The following is a 12,430-nucleotide window of genomic DNA, read 5'->3' as shown; positions in this document are numbered from 1 at the left end:
AGGCTCTAGTTGATGCCGGTGACAAACCAGCAACATTTGTCGGATCACGGCAATGGATTGGATCCATTGAAGTACAGCTGGTACTAAACCAATTGATTGGTATAACTTCGAAAATACTGTTTGTCAGGTAAGCACACATTAAAAAAATAGATAAATTATTTGAAAGTGACAGTTTGTGATTTTTTTTTAAAGTAACAGAGCAATGGTATCTTTTTGCCTCATTTATTTTCATTCTTCTCATTCATTTCTCATTGCTCTTTGAGTCTGTTTTTAATGCTAGATCTTGGGGCTTAGTTTTTAGAAGATCCTGAACTAACCAGCAGTGATATATACCTGCATAATCTAGGCCTAAATTTAGTTAAGGTTATATACAGAAATTCTAGGGAGGGGGTCTTCTTCAGGTTTTTGTAGGGGTTTTTTGGCTTGTTTTTGTATGTTTTTAATAAATCACTATACCACTAGAGAAAAATCTAGATTTTTTTTAGGCTCAAGACTTCAAAAGGTCTTGCAAAGAGAAAATCAAAGGTTGCTCTGATTGACGTTGTTTGCCTCTTGCTGTTTTTCTTCTTACAAGCTTGGTAAAACCATAATGTGCCCAAATAAGCATGAGAAAATATAAAACAATAACACTTTCTCTGACCATAACTAGCTTACTCCTTATTGTATGTTTGTGTTAAAATATATCTTCCATTGTTAACTATGGTGATAGTATCCTTATTATCCAAGTACTTTATTTAATGTCTAATTTCACAGTGGGAATTTGGAATGGTGGAAATCAGTGATAAAGAATGAAAGATTCAGTAGTAAAGAATATTTTTAAAAAGTGAAAATCTTTAGTACATTAAAACACTATACATTCCTTATTAGGTGAAGGTGCTGAGATTTAGTACCATCTGGAACCTCAAAATAAATAAGTAAAGCCTCCTCCGAAACCAAATATGATGCGTTGACTTAAGTTTTTAACTTCACCATGATGCAAAAGCAATATGCATTCAGTAGAAACCACAGAACGAAGTTGCATGTTGATCTTTTCCTGGTCAGTGATGTGCACTACCATGCTCTGGCGCTATGGGGCAGCAGCAGCAAATCCCAGCTGCCTGTTAGCCACTCAGCGAGCAGGAAATACAGGTTGCTAAGTTAGAGTGCTCAGTTGGTTAGGTGTAGCGTGTAGGGTTTTTTGTCTTAAAGTGTTTGTTTCAGTTTTTCACTAGTACATGTTTGCAGCTCATAATATTTACATTCCGTGTAGGGAGTTGGTACACATGCACAACACAGCTCTTTTTTTTATTAATTTTATTGAGAAACAAATAGCAATGAGACTGTTTCAAAACCAATTAGTATGACAGTTTCAATAATTAATACATTGCATATTGTTGTCTTCATAGTGATTATGCATAATACAAGATGCAGATATGATATCCTGTCCAAACACTATTAGTACAAATCTTTCTTTTCACTGAATTAAGAGAAAGTAGCTGTATATCTAGCCTATTTTGTATATACACATACAAAATGGTCCATCATTTATAGCCCCCTTTTTTGTTTAGTTTTGTCAGAGATGGGTATTCCATTATCATTTAAGTATTGTAGGTGCATGAATTCAGCAAAATAATCCAATATAGTCCAGTAGTCCATAGTAGTGGATTTTCCGTAGGACTGGCAATGTCAGAAGTTGTTGACTTGAGCCTTTTACAGCTCAGCGTATTAATACATATTAGTACTTTTTATACCTCATTTTTACACTTTTCTGCTGGATGGTTAAGACCAAGATAAAGCAAGACCTATATAACAAGAAATGTAACTTTTATATCTAACAAGGTCCGTCAGAGCCCCTCAGGGTTTACCCTGAAACCCTGTACCACACTTTGTAGATCCTTTGTATCAGCCATGTGGATGAGTCACGGCCATTGCCTGACCAATTTGCTCTCTGTGAAAGCCTGAGAGAATGTTTTCTCTCCAACACAACACATCTTAATTCTTTTTACATCCCCTTCACCTCTCTTCCTTCCCCTCTGCATTTCTCGGTCCCCTTACATTTGAGAAACATCTATCTCCCAACTTCCTATAACCTATCTTTTATTTTGTTCTTTATAATTTCCTTTAAAAAGAAACCATCAGATATCTAAGCTTGTGTGTCTGGTTTATTTCACTTAATATTATGGTCTCAAGTTGCATTTATTTTCCTACAAATGACTCGTTTGCCCTTGATGGCACAATATCACTCCATTGTGTGTAAATATTTTCTTTCTGCATTCATCTCTTGACAGACATATAGGCTGCTTCCAAGCATAATAGCTGATAACAGATGAGCTATTATGAATTACGATGCTATAAACATGGGAATGCATATATCACTGTAATGTGATGTTCTTAACTCTTTTGAGAAGGTAGCAGAAGAGGAATAGCTGAATCCAATGTAGTTTCTAAAGTAGCTGTAACTATTTAGAGTTGCTTTAAATTCTGCTTTATATGAGTTCCCTAAACTCATATAATTTAAACTTACATTGTTTTTTGCAATAAGAAACCAAAAAGGAAAGCAAAAAGGTAGAAAATATTGGCTCCCCAAACTCATTATTAGACCTTAGTGCTGGTAGTAGTTCATCTAATCAAAGTAGTTTCTCTTTCTAGCCAAGGTTCAGAAATGGCCTCTCAAGGACGGGAACTGGCTAGTCACTTCCAGAGTGAAGGCACTCCAGTAATGATTGGTAAGGTGTTTGGACATCTTGGACTTTTTCAGCAGTGTGGAGAAGAATAAAACTTACTAGTACAAAGTTCTAATGTTGTGAAAAAATCAGTCATTTTAAAATTAACTTATTCTACATATATTCACTGAATTTTTTCAAAGTTTCTATGATAGAAGAGAGGTTATTAATAAAGATTATAATAAGCACAAGTAAAGGTCAAGAAGAGGTGATAACTGTGTTTAAACATTGAAAGAACTGAGAGCACGATTAGAAAGAGCAGATGGTCACTTGACCAAGCATCAGGAATCATGGTTCTGCCATTGACTTGGCTGGCTGTTCGACACCATGCAAATGACCTAGCATTCTGGGCTGTATTTGTAAAATAGACCTAACGATGCATGATTCTGTAGAGCACAGGACTTGTCCTGTGATAACAGCAGGCCTGCTAAGGCTGGGACGTAAGAACTGGAGGTAGGCAGATGTCAGCGGAGCATCAGAAAGAATGGACATGGGTGGTGGTTGCCAGAGACACTCAACCAGGTGCAGCAGCGCCATCTGGACAGTGGCTGTTACTCAGTTGGGAAGGAGTTTAGACCCTCTGAACTGCTCTGGCCTGTTCTGTCCAACTTAGCCAGTTTGTAGGCTGTGACAGCAGAGAGTAAGCTGTGTTACAAGTACAGTTTTTTAGAGTGAGTTTAATATCCAGGCCTTTTACAATATAGGACAGTCAGTTTTATGATTGATTGATTGATTGATTGATTGATTGATTGATTTTGGTACTGGGGATCAAACTCAGGACCTAGTGATTAGTCTTTTTAAATGTAAATTGAATAGGCAGTTGAAATTAGTCTATGTCTTCCTACATTTCATATTTCTTCTTCCTTAGGGGGAGGCGTTTTGGCCCACACAATACTAGGAGTTGCATGGAATGAAATGACAGGAGAGATAAAATTTCTGATTCTAGATCCACATTATACAGGTGCTGAAGATCTGCAAGTTATTTTAGAAAAGGTAAGTATGCTCTCTGTTAAACACTAACTTAAACAAAAAGCAAAATACTCAGAAAAGAATAACATTTTTAGAAGAAAGATAACAAGCTACGAGGGCAGTGAACTTCACTGTCAGGAGTGGTTCCAAGGCGCTCAGGAGCAACTACCTTCCTATGGGGAGGACACGGAAAGCAACATAAATTGCAAAAGACAAAATTTAGATTAAATTGTATGAAAAGCCTCTCAGTTCACAAACTTAATGAAACACAAAGCTCGTAAATATATTCCTTTGGAAATTCAATAGCTTTTTATGAACAAATATATTAGGGTTTATCAGTTCCTTGAAATAGAAGACTGAATATAGAAATTTACAATTGTAGAATTTAAAAAAGGCTAAGTAAGATTCTGGACATTACAGAGGCTTGACTACTTGACCTGATCTTACTCTGTAAAGGTTCTGAGGTTGAGACTGTAAGAGTATGTGTTAATACCTATAAATAACCCAATGGAGTTATGAATTTAAATTGATTTATAGGGAACTAAGTCTCATGAAAATTCAGTCCTAATTTTTAGGAGCAAGTATTACAAGACATAATTAACCTGAATTTTAAATAAAATTGTTTAGCAAATATTAAAATTACAGAGCATACATATAACTTTTTAAAATCATAACTAAAGAAGATACTTTATTACCCTTTACTCTTTATTTTTGTCACTTAATATCAGTTTCAAAGAAAGGTTTCTCTTTGAAATTGTAGCTTAATTAGGTTACTTTCTCAAAAGCAGAATTACTGGAAAATGGAATGTTTAACATTGAAACTCATTGGTAAGGTTCTTTTCAGAATTATATTGTTCAGAACTACATTAGCTTGCTAAAGTCTTACAGATAAAACATTTTAATGTGTATGTTGAAGAGTTCATAGTCTTATGTGTATAGCAGAACTGTCATGTCCTCAGTTTATTAAGTTTTTGTCAATGATAAAAATAAATACTAACAGGATATAAGTGTCTTCTGCAAATGGAAGTTTTTTGATTACTGCACATATCTTTCTGAAAATCATTGCAGTATTTACTGTTTGTGTAACAAAGTATTCTTTCATTCAGCATTTAAAGTCAGGAGTGCTGGCACACACCTGTAATCCCAGCACTTGGGACACTAAGGCAAGAGGATCTCTGCTACATATTGAGTTCAAGGCCAGCCAAACTACGTAGTCAGACCATGTCTCAAAAATACAAATAAAATAAAACAAAAATATTTAAGAAGCCAGTATGTGCCAGCCATTGTGCTAAGCACTGGGAGTTTTAAAAAAAAATTCATGAGCTCACAGTCTAGTGGAGAAGGACAAAGAAGGAAAGGCTTCTCAAGGAAAAAACAGTGCTGTCTACAATGGGTTTACAAGGCTGATGCTATATAGATCAACCACTTAGAGCCACGAATGGCAAGGATGACCTTGTCCAGTTCCAATATCTTAAAGGAGGGAGAAGCCTCAGTTATTTTCATCTGAAGAGTTATCATGGTTAACAAAAGTGCTTCTGTCTGGCTTTGCACTAGATGGAATAATCTAGATTGAGTTTCCTACAACAGTTAGATACAGGAAGCTGTCACCCCTGACTGCTTACTGAAAAACGCAGTCTTCCTTTGCTGCTTAAATCTCCATGGACCTAGCAACAGCAGAAACTCCTTTGATGCAGTAGCTCATATAAGAAACCATGAAGCAGGGGTGCAACCAATCAGTACAACGTTGATTGTCACTGGGCTCCAGTAGTCTAGGAAGCTTCAGGCAAGTTCTGCCACCTCCAGCTTCTCTACCCTCATGGGGAACTCTTTGTGACATTGCCAGCCCAGTCATCTTGAAGAGGCAGCATGGGTCCTGTGTACTTGCTTTCGAATACCCTTTCTACTCATTTCCCTTAAAAAAAATATTGGATCTGATGTTTATGTAGAGAGAAGAACTGGTTTTCTTTTTCTAGACTTTGATCTTGTTTGAATATTTACAATGTATATTTTAGGGGGTTTGTGTGTGTGTGTGTTTTAAGGAAGGTTCTACAGGATGTTCAGGGTCTCACTACTAGATCAGACTTGTAGTGATCTGCCTATTTACAGCTTCCCAAGAACTGGGATTACAGGCGTGAGCCACCACACCAGTCTCAATTGCCAACTCAGTGTGCCCCGGAGGTGGAGCTGGCACCACAGGCCCAGGGATTGAACCCCCAGCCCCTGCACCTGCTTGCAGGCACTTTAATCCACTGAGCTATTTGGCCCGCCCGTATTTTAATGTTATAATTAAATAAAAGAATGAAAAATAAAAACATTTCAATCAACCCTTCCTCTTCCACACTAAGAAGCGGAGCTAATAAATTGTCTTCCATGGATACTATGGATTTTGACTCAAGGGCCCTGCCAGATATCCAGCGTCTTCAGAGATAAAGGAGTAATTCCTGTATTTGTCAGTTATATTTTTAGAGTCCTCAGCTAGCCTCCTTGCAAGTGTTTCTCAAAGCATTTAATTTGATAATAAAGTAAAGCAAACCAGTCATCAGCTTGTTTTTAAGAAAATATATCAGTGGCCCTGTAAGAAATCCAGATTTCTTTGATTTTGTCTGAATGACAAACTTTCATTTACATTGAGATTCGATAGTTTGGTTTTTGTTTCTGTTTTTCTGGAACTGGGGATTGAACTCAGGCCCTTATGCTTGCCAGGAAAGTGCTTATTCCACTGAGCCATCTCCCCAGCCCCCTTGAAAGTAATTTTCTCTGCTGAAGTATTAATACAGACACAATGAAAGCAGAATTGGTTATATAGCCTGAAGGAAATAAAAGAATCTCAAATGTACCTCATAGAGCAGACTCAGCTCCCACTGCCATATTTCACCTTGGCTGAGATGCCACCACGTGGTACGCATCATTCTGTTGTGGACTGAAAGGAACAGTCTGCACATAGGCTGTCATCACACATTACTGATTACCAGCCATGCTAAACTGTGCTCCTCAGAACCAGTGCAGTGTCTGGACTAACAGTTACTGGAGGGAGGGGTTTCTTTTTTGATGAGTTCTATAGTTAAATAATGTAGCATTAAAAGTTTAAAGATCTATATTACTTTTCTAAAAAGTGTATTAGGTAAATTATATAGGTGTTTGAATCTTGAGTTGATGTCCTGTTGACAGTTTTGTAGCACAGTTTCTATCATGTAGTGTGGTAACTCTGTAAAAAGTGTTTCTTTTTTCTCCCAAATTTAGGGCTGGTGTGGATGGAAGGGCCCAGACTTTTGGAACAAAGATGCTTACTATAACTTATGTCTTCCTCAGCGACCAAATATTATATAAATTGTCTTGGATGCAAAGGACACTGTAGTAAAGTGATACTATAAATTTGTTTTTTAAAAAAAATCAGTTTCAGATTAAATCCTGGATACAGTTTCATGGTTTAAGTGATTTTTTTAAAACAAAATACCTAATATTGCACAGAGATTTATTCCTTAGACATTCCTTTAATAACTTAAAACGTATACAATCAAAATATTACAAGCATGTAAATACACGTATTCTTAAATGTTCTCTTCACTTGGAAGAAAGTGTCCCTCCACCTTGGAGTTTAAACACATCTGGTACCCCAAAGCCATCGTTTGTGGTTGAATAAAGCTCTGCTTCACACCTCTTCATAACCAGCATGACATCGGTCTTAAAAAAAACATGTTAACATTAAAAACTTTTTACAAAAAAAAAAAGTTTTCTCCCCAAACTTCCTCTATGCAGGACAAATTTTGGTCTCTAGAACCTAGTACAGTAGTAGTGGTAACCATACAGTATTAAAATATTAATGAAAATGAAAGCCAAGTACCAAAGTGCATTCCTATAATCCCAGCAGTGGGAGGCTAAAGCAGGAGGATCATGAGTTTTGAGCCCAGGCTGGGCAACCCAAAAGACCGTCTCAAAATTTTAAAAAAAAATTTAAAGGGCTGGAATTGTAGCTCAGTGCAGAGGCCCTGGGTTTAATCCTTAGTGCAGTCCCCCACCATGAAAACAAAACAAGAGATAGTACCAAAATAAGAGTGCCAATGATTAAGTGGAAAAACAAGTTCTATGCTAAAAGAGATTCTTGAGGGAGGACAAGCAGCTGTGCATACTTACCAGCACTTTCTTTTCTCATTTAAATTTTCTGTACTTCCAAAACTTCGTTTCTGTCTAAGCCCTGGAACACAGCGATCCCTGATGGGTTGTTCACTTGATTTTATCATCTGCATACATTTAATTGTTGTAAGAAACTTGGCACACTCTGGAAATCCATATAACCAAGCAAGATCTTCAGCGGTTTGCCCATTCTTATTACATAAACTGAAATTAGAAAAAATTGAGTTAAGTAAAAACTGATACTTAATCTTGTTTTTTTGAGGGGTCCCCCCCCCTATTTTCTAACAAAGGATTTTGGGCACGGATGAAAAACAGAAAAGATAAACACATAGGGAAATTTCATCCTTGCTCACTGTTGCATCTCAAGTGGCTGGCAGATTCAGCACAAAGTGGGCATTCCGTGTTGAAGGAATACAAGATATTTGGTGTTCCATACAGTGCATGAGTGCCAAACATGGTAAATGATTTTTTTTTTCCCTTTGGCTGACTCAGGCTGCCTTAAGGGCAGGTCTGGTAATGCAGGTGGAGGTAGGGATGGAACCACAGCATCCTGCGCCTGACTGCATTTTCATGAGCAGGCGCTTCAACAGCTGCGCTAACCGGCAGGCCTCCGAGTGCCAAAAATGATCAACCAAAATTTCTATAGAATGGGCCTACCTAAGGCAAAAGGGAAGTAGATAATGAATAGAATTGCTCCTCTGGTTGCTTGCGATCCATGGTTATACCACTTACTCAAGTTGATATTACACATGACTGATAGATAACTTTAACATTAAGTACATTACTAAGTAGCATTACTTTAAAAGCACATGCAAATAAGCATTAGGACTCTGAGTAGTTTAATCCAAGAAAACAAAATTTGAAGCCATTTATGTATTTCCTACTCACTCAATCTGGGCGTCACTTGCTACAAGCAGGCTAAGGCATTCCAGGCTTCCAACTTTAGCTGCCTTATGGAGGGGAGCTTCTCCCAAAACATCCTTTAGGAAAAGAAGGCATTTCAGTGTGTCTCTCCAAAGCACTGATGTATGAAAGTTAGTGAGTGAAGTCTTAGCTATTTGAGGAAGCCGGTTAGAACGGCATTGTATAGACTGGATTTTTCTTAATTCAAACTTTTTATTTGTGATACCATTTCCTTAGTGTGTTATGTAATACAAAGTTTTCATTAATAAAAATCTGTGACCACATCTACATACATTAAAATTTAATGAAAGCAAAACACTTCCACTGAAGCCAAAAAGTTCACAATTTAAAATTCACCATACTTGAATATCTGGATGAAAATTACCAAAAGAAAATATGGCCAGACTGAACTGAGCCAGCATGTGAGAGTGTAATACACATTAGTTTGTGAGACGAAAAAAATAAAAACAAATCATCAATAATTGCTTTATACCGGTTATATATTAAAAAAATTTTTTTACAAATTCTGTTAAGTTACTAAATATTTCCTTTTCATTACTGTGACTATTAAAATATTTTAAATTACATGTCTTGTATTTCTGTTGATATCTCTGCTATTGACACGTAATAGCTGAACCAAACAGACAGACTGGCAGCTAGGAGAAATGCCTGTGACGTTGAGTCAGAGGTGCAGGTGGTATACAGGTGGAATACAGCAACAGTTATGTAGTTACCTGTTGGTTGAGGTCAGCGCCTGTCTGCAGCTGCCAGAGAAGAAAGTAAGCAAAGCCACTGCCTGCAGCTAAGTGGACAGGCGACTGCTCACAGGGATCCGGAGGTGCATTGACAGAACACCCAGTCTGCAACAGATGCTTCAGTCCATCTGCCTGCAGGAAGAGAACAGATTCAGCACTCTCGCCTTTGTTCAGTCCTGAGCTCTTTCCCATCTGAAACTTCTCCCACTACAAAAGCCTGTGTCAAAGGGACAAGGCTGTTTGGCCCTGCAGAGCAGTCAGACCATTGTCACCCTCCTGGAAACTATCCTACAGGACCAAGGGGCCCCAGTCTCACCTCCGGGTTGCAATCAAACAATAGCATCTCCTGCCTAAAGCAGACGACAGGCGTCACTGAGAATGCAGAGTGGTAGGAAGGCGCTGCAGGCGGCAAGTGAGAATGCACAGCCCTGCCCCAGTGGGTGAGAATTTAAAGCCACCGCGCCCCAGCAGCCTCTGCTGCCTTGTGTTCCAGTCCGGAACGCTGAGGCACGTACCCAAACACTGACACGTGCTGACAGCAACTAGACTGGGCGGGCTCTGGGAAAGGGAGGCGCTAGAGGCGCGAGTTCACCAGCTGATTGGCCATCCTGGAGATGTAGGGACTGCCCACATCGGGGCGAGGCCCCTGGCCATTCCCGCGTTGGGCCAGCGCGCGTGCGCCTGGAAGGCAGCGGGCAGGGAGAGCGCCCCCCCGGGCGGTTAGGGTTCAGCGCCTGCCATGAGGCGCGCTCGGTCGGTCACGTACCGGGGCCGGGTGCCAAGCCCTTTAATCTTTCTGCAGAAGCGGGAGTCGCGGCGTTGGTTTTGGTTTCTGCACCCGCGCACGTAACCAGGAAAAGAGGCAACGCTAAGGAGCTGAGCTCCGACCCCGCCTTCGGAAGCTTCTGAGCGCGGCGCTGGCGCCCTGCGGCGACTGGAAGAGAGGATCGCGGCTCACCGCGGCCCGGAAGTTTAGGAAGGAAAAGCCGAGCAGGGCCGGTTCCTGGGCAAAGGAGAACGGGATTTACCTCTGGAGCCGCCCTCCCCAGTAGTAAATGAGGTTCCCGGGCTGTGACCCGGGTGGGAACGCAGTGAAATGAGCCACCGCGTAAAGTGTTCCCTCGTGGGCAGCGGGTGAAACACTCGTGCCCTCGAGCCAATGCAAGTGGTCTGCAGGAAATCTGCGGTTGTTGTCACCCTAATTATTAGGATGCTTCGTGGAAAAACTAGACCCGGACAGTGAACACCTGAGGTCTCTTCCCGCCGAGCCAGGGGTCAGCCCTGGTGCTCGGGAGGCAGGACTCAGCAAGGGACTCCCCCAGAGCTGTTTGTAGGAATGGGCTTAGACATTCACTCCCTCTTGTAAAGCTTTAAAAACTGTTCAAATTGGAGCTACTGACAGACTTCTCTTCCTAAGCACATTCTCCATGTTAATCTAGCTGAAACCCAAATCTCCAAGCATGCATTTCTTTCTCCAAAATCTTTTCCCCTAAAAAAACTTGTTTATTGTACTTTTACAGGACTAGCCCAGTTTCTTCTACTATTCTATTTCTAGTTTTCTTTACTGTGTATCATTTATTTTGTAATCAGACTCCTATAATTCTGCAATTATAGATTTATGTTATTAGGCAGTAACCCAAGGGATAGTTTTAACCATTTTTATTCATGTGACTACTTGACCTTTTTCAGACTAGACTCTACTCCTACCAACCAGCCAGCTATAACACCCCCAAACCAATCACATTCCGAAAGTCCCACCTAGGAGGCTCTTGTGGGACACCTAGATAGATCTGCAACAAGGATAGAGCAAAGTGTCCTGGAATGAGGGGACACAAGTTTGACTGGGGGAACAAGCAAAGAAAGGGAACAGCTGTGGGTTTTCAGGTGACATGCACAGAAGCTGGGGATAGGGACACAACTCATAAAGGGCACCACAGAATCCACTACACTTACCTTTTTTCTTTAATATCACAAATTTCTTTCAGATTCTATATTATCAAGTAATGTCTATAGTGTCTATTGTAGAATTTCCTAAAGGTCCAAGATATTGTGCGAACAGCTGTCCACTACAAATGGTTTTATACCAAATCTTAGGGTTTGGCAGAGGGCCAGGGAGATAGCTCAGTGGAATAAGTGCTTGCCTGGCAAGCGCAAGGTCCTGCATTCAATCCCTGAGACCACCAAAAAAAAAAAGCAGAAAATAATACCCCTTGTTTTTTTCCACCTTAGTTATTTTTTCTTTCTTTTTTAATGTATTTAGTACAGGGTCTACAGTGTCTCACTACCAAGATTGGACGTAGTGATCCTCCTATTTTCAGCCTCCCAAGCGCTGGGATTACAGGTGCATGCCACCACGCCCAGTCTCAGTTGCTGTCTCAGTGCGCCCTGGAGGCTGGACTGGCAAAGCACTCTTACAATGGAACCACCTCGCTGCACCTGCCTAAGCAGGTGCTTTACTCCACTGAGCTACTGGGCCGGCCCTGGTTATTTTCTCATATTGAAAAGTACTGCAATAAATCAGGTCATAGGAGTCCTGACATGTAAAAATAAAAATCCATAATTTGTATTTTAGAGAGACAGAATAGAATAAGTGCATAGGTATGAGGACATCCCACCTTTCCCACTGATTATATAAATTACTTGTCACTATGCTTCAGTTTCTTATTAAGTCCATATTATATAAAGTTTTATAGGAATAAGTGCTTCTAAAGCACTTATAAAAAGGACCCATTCATTTAGTGAGAGCTCCGTAAATATTATTTTCTAGACCTTCTCCAACACTTCTTTTAAGCTACAGCAACAAAAACTATGTACACTCTTATAACCACAGAGGGCAACAAGAGCTTATAGAGGTAAGGTATTGTTCTCTGATCGGTTTCACTTATGATTCCCATCCTGAATGTATCAAGGATTTTCCTTCCTTTCTTTCTTTCTTTCTTTCTCTTTCTTTCTTTCTTTGTTTCTTTCTTC

General features: G+C 39.8%; 2 protein-coding genes across 4 annotated transcripts in view; one reads left to right on the top strand and one right to left on the bottom strand.

Annotated features, from left to right (window-relative positions):
- Ufsp2 (UFM1 specific peptidase 2) overlaps window positions 1–7,054 on the top strand; it is a 28,268-nt gene extending 21,214 nt beyond the window's left edge. The window contains exons 10-13 of the mRNA XM_023699647.1: window positions 3–127; window positions 2,629–2,705; window positions 3,571–3,695; window positions 6,912–7,054. Coding sequence (XP_023555415.1) covers window positions 3–127; window positions 2,629–2,705; window positions 3,571–3,695; window positions 6,912–6,998 — 414 coding nt within the window. The 3' untranslated portion in view covers window positions 6,999–7,054. The remainder of the gene's footprint in view (window positions 1–2; window positions 128–2,628; window positions 2,706–3,570; window positions 3,696–6,911) is intronic.
- Window positions 7,055–7,059: 5 nt separating this feature from the next.
- Ankrd37 (ankyrin repeat domain 37) lies at window positions 7,060–9,975 on the bottom strand. 3 transcript variants are annotated; one of them, XM_023699646.1, is made up of 4 exons: window positions 9,440–9,764; window positions 8,691–8,782; window positions 7,803–8,006; window positions 7,060–7,352 (listed from the first exon to the last, which is right to left on the bottom strand). In XM_023699646.1, coding segments are annotated over exons 1-4 (510 nt in total). In that variant the 5' UTR covers window positions 9,653–9,764; the 3' UTR covers window positions 7,060–7,351. The 3 variants fall into 3 exon arrangements, with proteins under 3 accessions (XP_023555414.1, XP_004639863.1, XP_023555413.1); XM_004639806.2 differs by lacking the exon at window positions 7,060–7,352 and adding an exon at window positions 9,777–9,975 and having other exon boundaries at window positions 7,663–8,006; window positions 9,440–9,592; XM_023699645.1 differs by lacking the exon at window positions 7,060–7,352 and having other exon boundaries at window positions 7,663–8,006.
- Between the last annotated feature and the right edge of the window lie 2,455 nt (window positions 9,976–12,430).

The sequence above is a fragment of the Octodon degus genome, unplaced genomic scaffold (assembly GCF_000260255.1).
Source record: "Octodon degus isolate 3935 unplaced genomic scaffold, OctDeg1.0 scaffold00114, whole genome shotgun sequence".
Lineage (NCBI taxonomy): Eukaryota > Metazoa > Chordata > Mammalia > Rodentia > Octodontidae > Octodon > Octodon degus.
The sequence above is the reverse complement of the archived record's forward strand: the minus strand, read 5'-3'. Positions and strand labels throughout refer to the sequence as shown.

Excerpts from the sequence above, each read along its gene's own strand:
- Ankrd37 (XM_023699645.1), bottom strand. The coding sequence starts at position 9,652 with ATGGGAAAGAGCTCAGGACTGAACAAAGGCGAGAGTGCTGAATCTGTT. Across the intron at positions 8,783-9,439 it reads GCGCTGACCTCAACCAACAG|GATGTTTTGGGAGAAGCTCC; the intron begins GTAACTACATAA and ends CTTTTCCTAAAG. Across the intron at positions 8,007-8,690 it reads GCAAGTGACGCCCAGATTGA|TTTATGTAATAAGAATGGGC; the intron begins GTGAGTAGGAAA and ends TTCTAATTTCAG.